An 8,548-nucleotide genomic window follows, 5' to 3' on the forward strand; every position below is an offset into this window, starting at 1 on the left:
TGTGCTGACAACAAAATCACACAAAAATCATCAATGGAACACATCACATTTATTAACCAATGGAGGCCTGGATTTGGAGTCACACACAAAATTAAAGTGGAAAAAAACACTACAGGCTGATCCACCTTTGATGTAATGTCCTTAAAACAAGTCAAAATGAGGCTTAGTATTGTGTGAGGCCTCCACGTGCCTGTATGACCTCCCTGCAACGCCTGGGCATGCTCCTGATGAGGTGGCGGATGGTCTCCTGAGGGATCTCCTCCCAGACCTGGACTAAAGCATCCACACAACGTGATTTGACCGGGCGGGTCAGTCCATAGCTTCAATGCCTTCATCTTGCAGGAACTGCTGACACACTCCAGCCACATGAGGCCTAGCATTGTCCTGCATTAGGAGGAATCAGGGGTCTGAGGAACTCATCTCGGTACCTAATGGCAGTCAGGCTACCTCTGGCAAGCACATGGAGGGCTGTGCGGCCCTCCAAAGAAATGCCAGCCTATACCATTACTGACCCACTTCCAAACCGGTCATGCTGAAGGATGCAGGCAGCAGATCGCTCACGTCTGTCACATGTGCTCAGTGTGAACCTGCTTTCATCTGTGAAGAGCACAGGGCGCCAGTGGAGAATTTGCCAATCCTGGTGTTCTCTGCCAAATGCCAAGCATCCTGCACGGTGTTGGCCTGTGAGCACAACCCCCATCTGTGGACGTCGGGCCCTCATACCATCCTCATGGAGTCGGTTTCTAACCGTTTCTGCAGACACATGCACATTTGTGGCCTGCTGGAGGTCATTTTGCAGGGCTTTGGCAGTGCTCCTCCTGTTCCTCTTTGCACAAAGGCGCAAGTAGCGGTCCTGCTGCTGGGTTGTTGCCCTCCTATGGCCTCCTCCATGTCTCCTGGTGGCGTCTCCAGCCTCTGGACACTACACTGATAGACACAGCAAACCTTCTAGCCACAGCTCGCATTGATGTGCCATCCTGGATGAGCTGCACTACCTGAGCTACTTGTGTGGGTTGTAGAGTCCGTCCACTACCACGAGTGTGAAAGCACCACCAACATGCAAAAGTGATCAAAACATCAGCCAGAAAGGATTGGTACTGAGAAGTGGTCTGTGGTCCCCACCTGCAGAACCACTCCTTTATTGAGTGTGTCTCGCTTATTGCCAATAATTTCCACCTGTTGTCTATTCCATTTGCACAACAGCATGTGAAATTGATTGTCAATCAGTGTTGCTTCCTAAGTGGACAGTTTGATTGCACAGATGTTTGATTTACTTGGAGTTATATTGTGTTGTTTAGGTGTTCCCTTTATTTTTTTGAGCAGTGTATATAAGGAAGTTGCTCACATTTTGGTGTTCCTCTTAAAATAAATTAAAATAAGATCCAATGCTTATGGTTACAGGTATGCTCGTATCCTAAACGTAATCAGTCTGCCAGAACATATTTGTGTCCGAAATGTAGCCACCTGTTGGCATCTTGCAAACTGCATTCCTAAACCATCACACACTTGTCTCACATCATGTCGAGCTTATCTCACATGGGCTTCTGACGCTTTACAACACTATTACACTGTCATCTATAAAAAAAAAAGCATAACTACACTTTTAGCTATTTATGTTTTTGTACATTTTGTAAGTATAAATGTTCCTTATAAACATCTTTAGCACAGTGTTTACTGGTCCTTACTAGTTTTCATTCAATATTATACATTTGTAGATAAATTATTTCCTTAAGGCCAAAATCTATGTGAAGCTAAATGTTGTAAGAGCACTTAGCTGTAAAAGTGCTGTTAGCACTGTGGCGCCTCCTTTAGTAAGCAGATTCTCCTCCTCATAGCTCCAAGTTAAAGATCACAGGGAGATGTCATTGATGTATTTTCTACCAGGGTTTTATATGATAGAGTGACTCCAATGAACTCCAGCACTTTTATGAAAAAACATCATGTAAAAATTACCAAGCCCATAGTTAGAGGAGTCAGACATTAAAGGACTCATTTATTTCTTTGTGGATACCCTTTCTAATGAATGCATTTCTTTGCTGACACAGATGTGCAAATGCACATACACTCTTGTCCAGTCCCTGTAGAGAAATAATGCCAATAGAATAGGCCTCTCTGGAGCAGATAAACATTAACCTATTGGCACTGTGGTTAATGCCAGGTCTGGGCTAGAGGGTTATAAAGCCCCCCCAGCCTTGAGCTGTGGAGCAGTGGAATTATCTTCTCTGGAATGATGGTGTTTCCAATACTTTTGAGACGAGTTAGATAAATCCTGACAGCAGTGCTCCATTATCTAGTAGAAATTATTTCCTGATCATTAGAGTTTGTTATTCCTCTCACTGTTAAAATACCACTATGAAACTGGGAATGGAAAAGTTCTCCCAGTTGTGATTGTAACTCAAGCAAGACTGGTCTCTCATGCAACCTTTACCCTTTGACCTCTGCCTCCCCCAGCCTCAAGCAGCTCTGTGAAAGATCGACTCGTACCCTCCATGGACTGCTTATTTCAGCCTTGTGCGCCTCAGTCCTCTGCTGAACCGGACAACGAGCTTCTGCAGGACAGAGAGCTCCATAGAGACTTCAGCCAATCACAGAATGCACCAGTGACCTCGCTATAGACCTCCTGCAGTCCTGTTTGAGTACAGGCCTACATTGTTTTATTAAACGGTGTACAGCAGTAATCATGTCTGACTGTCCTGTAAGAAACATGCAAGAAAAAGACCCTTCAGTACTAACAATGCTGCAGTAATTGTCCGGCGTCTTTTACCCTGCTCAGCAAAGAAGAGGAACAGCCATAGAACCATCACTGATTAGATATTATAAGAGTGGTTAAGAATTTGCTTCTAGGTAGAGAATAGTCCACCAACCAGACATATCCAGACTACAGTGGTTCAGAAAGAGATCACTAATTAAGGGCTACATCAGGGTTCATTAGCTCTTGCAATGGAAGGCCATTGTCCAGCACAGTTTGGTGGTTTGTCCTATGTTTACAAACCAAACTACAAACTAATTCTGCTGATCACCTGATATTGTTAATTATATATCAATATATAATTGTTAATTCAGATGTGTTTGTTCAGGGAAATGATCAAATTCTTCTGTATCCCGACCCTCTAATGACCCTTAGGCTAGGCTAGAGGATGACCAGCATAAATTGAGCATGGGAAGGTTCATAAGTATCTGGGAGTACATGACAGACGAAGTGGTATGCTTAAAACCTCTTCCTTTTCCATACTCAATTTAATGTTTAATTTGTTTGGCCAAAAATCTTGTTCCAGAACTGAACAAGGGGTATTCTAGAACTATTTTTAGGGTATTCTATTAGTCTAATCTGACCTTTCTATTCTTGAGTGTTACCAGTGGTTGGGATTTTAAAGTAAATGCTTAGTATTTACTTATATGAAGGCATTTCTTGATTGTAGATTGTGAGAACAATACACCTACCTCTTAGAGTGTGTTCTTGGCTTGACTAGATGTTGTTAATTGTAATTTTCTTTATCAAGAAAAGATTTTTCCGTTCATCATGCTGTAGTTGTCTTTCATGGTCTTCCAGATTCTTTTGGTGTTGCTGAGCTTGTCTGTGCATTCCTTCTTTTTAAAGAATGCATCAGTTGTTTATTTGGCCACTTTGTTTTTGCAGCTTAAAGATGTCCTCCTTCACTTGTGTCGACACCCCTGAACTGCATATTAAGAGTTTCAGTGCAAATGAATTGGATCTGTAAACCTACAAAGTGAACCCATAGTAGAGCAACAAATTCCCCAAAAGGCCTTAGTTTTGATTAGCTTCTTAAATTGATGAATGTCTAAAAATTGTATACTGCAAAAGGTGTCTAATTAATTATTATTTGTACTGTCCCAAACATTTTTCACCGACTGCATATGCAGAAACATATGCTTCATTAAGAAAAAAAAACTGATATCTTGTCAGTTTTATTTAACTATTTTAATTTTCTTTTTGACAAATTTGTGCCGTAGGTTGAAGTTGAATTTATCAAAATGTTTGTGCAAACCTTTGTACCATTATGATAAATAAAAAAACAAGGTTTATAAATGATATGTTTGTCTTTACATATTAACAGTCACCAGTTATATTGGTTTGACACAGAACACAGATTAAATAAAAGTATTAAATAAAGTACTTTACAAGCTCACAGAACAGGACTACTGAGTCCTGAAGCATGGAATAAAAACATCCACTTCAAACAAACACCTGCACAATTTCTTTATCAGGAGCTTCATGGGTTGGGATTTTATGGCAACTTGAGAGGCTGAGCAGCAAAACACAAGCATAAGATTACCTTGCACAATGCAGAGCATTGCAGAGCACTCTGCCATTACTGCCTGGGACAGTGGAAATAGGTTCTCTGGATTGAATCCTGCTTTATCTGAAGAATCTAAAGGACAAATCTTGGTTTGGTGGTTGCGGCAGAGCTCAATCTGCTTGAATGCAAAGTGTAAAGTTTGGCAGAGGAGGAATACTGGAATGCAAACTGAAGTGAGAGCAAGGCCTTACTGCCTAATATCAGTGCCTGGCCTCACAAATGTTCCTGTGCCTGAATGGAGACATATCCCCACAGTTTTCAACAGAGTGAAGGCTTTATACTGAACTCCAAAGAAATGCCCCAAATGTTAACAAACACATAAGGATGTTTGGGTGCCCTTATAAGTTAAAACAATAAACTAGCGACTTGATGTACCTTGGTGTACTGTGTTCTGCATACGTATTGTACTTACTTTTACATTTAAGCTTAATAAAGGATTTGGAACTTTCTTTCAATGTTAAAAGGTCACATGTGTAGCTTATACAACTATGCATTTAATTGCTGGGACAGATTCTTTGGGAACACATTCTTGTCCCCCTGTTCTCCATGTTTGTCTGGGGTCACAATCATTAATTCAACATTCATTCTTTTTGTTAAAAAAGCCAAATTCCATTTATAAAACCAATAAAAGTGGAAAACATTAAAGGGCTGAATGCTTCTTATAGGCACTGCACCTGCTCAAGGTGTCACACATTACGTTTTCTTGTTACACTTAAAACATTTTGGTCAAAAAGTGGGACAAGTTTCTTCTGAATGAGAGAGACTTTTTGCATAGTACTGTTTCCATACACCTATTTAGACATTAAGGCAATTATGGTCATTCAAGATCATGTAAGACTTGGTTACCACTTCAAAGTGCACTACAAAAAGCTTATATACCTTTTCTTATTCGTATTCCTACTATGCTTTTTTATTTTCTTATTATTGGAAATCAGATCAAGCTAATTCCTAAGGTAATCAAGTTTTTACTATACAGATATAGATGGGACCAGTGAACACCCTGAACTAGAGTGCAGCCTGTTGGTTCCTTTGTCTATATCTGGAAAGAACTACATTATAATCTGATGCGCTGTTATATAGTCAGAATCATCTGTGATTCACCTTGACATTATTTTGCTGTTATTCTTATGGTGTAGAGCATATGTCTGTGCATGGTCAGTGTAAAGTTTGAGTTTTATATTTTTCAAATATAAGGGATGTAAACACTTAATAAGAAATGCACATACATGCAAGTTGCACACAAATGCAAATATACACAAGTTATTATAAAACTACTTTGTGTAGAGGTATGTCAACTGTTAGGGGCCTTTGTTCATCTAATGTAAATCTAATAAATGAGACACTCACTGTAAGTACCTCCATGCTCCATGAGCATGCTTTAAGCTAGACAGCATCACAGATACTCAGGCTGTGCTTTCTTAAACAAGCATAGGTTCCCAGAAGTATAATTTTTCCATGCCTCAGTATTGCTTTTGCAGCTGTTGGAGCACTCCGCACATCAGCTGCCCCTTCATGTCCGTAAACCGTGTGTGGATACATCCTTTGTGTCTTGGCAATAAATACCTCACATTGTTTATTTGAGCCTCACAGTGTCGGATGAACATGGACGCTGCCTTTAAGTACCTCCTTTAGTCACTTTCTGATAGTGTTTTGACAAGCTTGTTCTTTGAGTCTGCTCCTCCAGTATAGGATTCCCCAACTTGACAAATGTGTTTATTTGCTGTAGTGAACCAGCAGAAACACCAACAACAAAAAAAAAACTTTCATACATTCTCTTCAGCATGCCGCCACTATTATATCGACTACACAGGTGTGTAGGTACTATTATTTTCTGGGTATTTTGGGTAATAATGCACAATGATTCGATTCGAGGACAATTCAGTAGATCATGAAACTTCCAATTCCACCTGCCAGCTAGATGTCTGTTAAGAGACGTAACAGGACCGAACGCCTTCAGCTGTTTAATGACACTGCGTTACTGAAGGTTTAAGAACTGCTTTCACCCTTCAGCGCTGGAAGCATTGTATGATTGGGGAGTCCTAGGTAGTGGGTGGGAATAGCAATGATTTGTGGATGTGTGGATAATTGGGTTTGTGTGTTTGGAGGATTGTCATGTGATGTTGCTCGATGTTCTTACCTTACTCTTTATTGGTTTATTGAATGTGAATAAATGCGTTATAAGGTGAATCTTTGCACTGTTACTACGAAATGGCTAAAATATTACATTTGTTCACTTGTTTGTACTACAAAACATGTCCAGACTAAAGCATACAATGCTCAGGGCCAAACAAGCACAAGTTGCCCACAAAGGACTTTATTGCTTTCAATGGTTGTGACAGATGCAGTCACACAGCGGTGCTGGCACGTCAGTCGCCCAAAGCTGCAAAGTGCCGATGCCTGACACCCTGAGCAGAGAAGAGAAGTGTACACACTGTTCAGAAGAGTGAGAGGTTGTGGCAGGATGTATGGTTTAAATATACCATGAAGGACACAGTGTTCTGTCAAGTGCCCTGTCTGAGGGCTGGGGTGGAGTGCTGCTGGTGTGTGTTCTCAGAATAAAATGGCGCAAGTGATAACGGCAGTGCCCGTCAGTTTGACACCATCAACAGGGTGTTACAGTGCAAGCATACGCACAGTGTTCTAGCTGTCTAACTTTAGCCCATGGCTGAGGTATTTCGCATAATATATTTTATGGTAGACTGTATATGGTGCTGATATTTTATGTTGCACATTACCCACAGCTGCCCATAGAGCCACTAACCAGATATATGAGTCAATTTTTTAAGCAGTTTATATTCAATACCTTTAATATTTCTTTTTGAGTTGGACTCAATCATGGACAACTGAAGTACACTATATGAACACCTGCACATTCATTGTTTCTTCTGAAATCAAGGGTATTTAAAAAAAGAGTGTATCCTGCTTTTTTGAAATAACTGTCTCTCCGGTCCGGGGAAGAAGGCTTTCTACTTAGTTTTGGAGAATTGCTGTGAGTATTTGATTGCATTCAGTGACAAATACTGGCTAGAGCAAAATCATCCCAGAGATCCCTTTACTACTTCCACTGCTCTGCCATTGCTCATAAAGCAGACTTTATCCCCAGACCATGCCTGCCATTAGGCATGGTGCCAATATTTTCATGTTTATCTGCTCTAGAGGACCCATGTATATTCTATTGGCAAAACTTTCCTACAAGGACGAGACAAGCTGTGTGCATTTGAAAATCTGTGTCAGCAATGGGTGCAGCCTTAAAGAAGCTAAATGCATTCATTCAGAGTTGTCTAGAAACATTTGGACATATAGTGTAGATCTACACTGTAGTATTCCACAGGAAGTAATAAACGCATAACAGAACATGACATCACTGATTTCATAGCCTTTAACAGTTTCTTTGTTCATAATTCTAAACGCATCTGATGTTTAATTTATTTGTTTACAGCAAAAAAAAAAAAAAAAAAGGTGGTGTTACAGAACTTTGAATTAGAGTCAGTTGTGCATGCTTACCTGCAGCAGAATTGAGTTTATGCTGTTGAGAACTTTGGTTCCAAACAAACAGACTGTATGAGTTAGAATGATTAGGTCATTTTTATAGTGTTACCAGAGTCTGTAATGATCTCAGGTTACATGTGCACTTTCTCAGTTCTCTGAAGTTGACCACATCCTTTCTATGTCAGATTGAAGCAGCTCCATCAGCACTATGGTTTGATGAGGTTTGTTTTCTGACAAAACGTGCAGGCTGGGGGGTGGCTGACTGCTATTTCATATCATTACGCATCTGCAGCATGCCCTGTTCCTCAAAGTGTCTTCTTTAGAATTGAGAGAAAGTGTGTGTCCCTCCACATATGCTGTGATCCTTGCCTGTGACCCTTTTCTTGTGTCACACTCCCCTTAACTCAGCATGTAGTGTTATTATATACTCCTCCCAATCTAACGTCCTATAAATTCCTTTTTCAGCTGGTCCCCGTCTACAACAAAGTCTCCTCCCTTTTAATTCCCTCATGTCATTCCCGGTTTCTCTTATTAGAGTGGGAATGAAACTGTCTTCCCACCACAAAGCAGAAGCCACCCGAACTCCAGCCCAAAGTTCTCAGAGTTCTCCTCCCATATCGTTATACACAGTCGCAATCTTTAAATCTAAGCTGAAAACTCATCTATTTAGTTTAGCTAAAACATCATCATGATAGTTTAGTTAAAACATGATCATCTAGTCAAACCCTTTCTGAAATGCT

At 40.5% G+C, this 8,548-nt stretch overlaps 1 protein-coding gene across 5 annotated transcripts in view; it reads left to right on the forward strand.

The window, feature by feature from the left end:
- Window positions 1-3,962, forward strand: part of LOC140574361 (uncharacterized) — a 30,132-nt gene extending 26,170 nt beyond the window's left edge. For 4 of the 5 annotated variants that reach the window (XM_072694154.1, XM_072694155.1, XM_072694157.1 and 1 more), the window contains exon 16: window positions 2,452-3,962. In XM_072694154.1, the coding sequence (XP_072550255.1) occupies window positions 2,452-2,615 (164 nt within the window). In that variant the 3' untranslated portion in view covers window positions 2,616-3,962. The remainder of the gene's footprint in view (window positions 1-2,451) is intronic. The other variant, XM_072694156.1, reaches the window with a different exon arrangement.
- The last annotated feature ends 4,586 nt before the right edge of the window (window positions 3,963-8,548 follow it).

Source organism: Salminus brasiliensis, chromosome 12 (assembly GCF_030463535.1).
Source record: "Salminus brasiliensis chromosome 12, fSalBra1.hap2, whole genome shotgun sequence".
In the NCBI taxonomy this organism is placed as follows: Eukaryota; Metazoa; Chordata; class Actinopteri; order Characiformes; family Bryconidae; genus Salminus; species Salminus brasiliensis.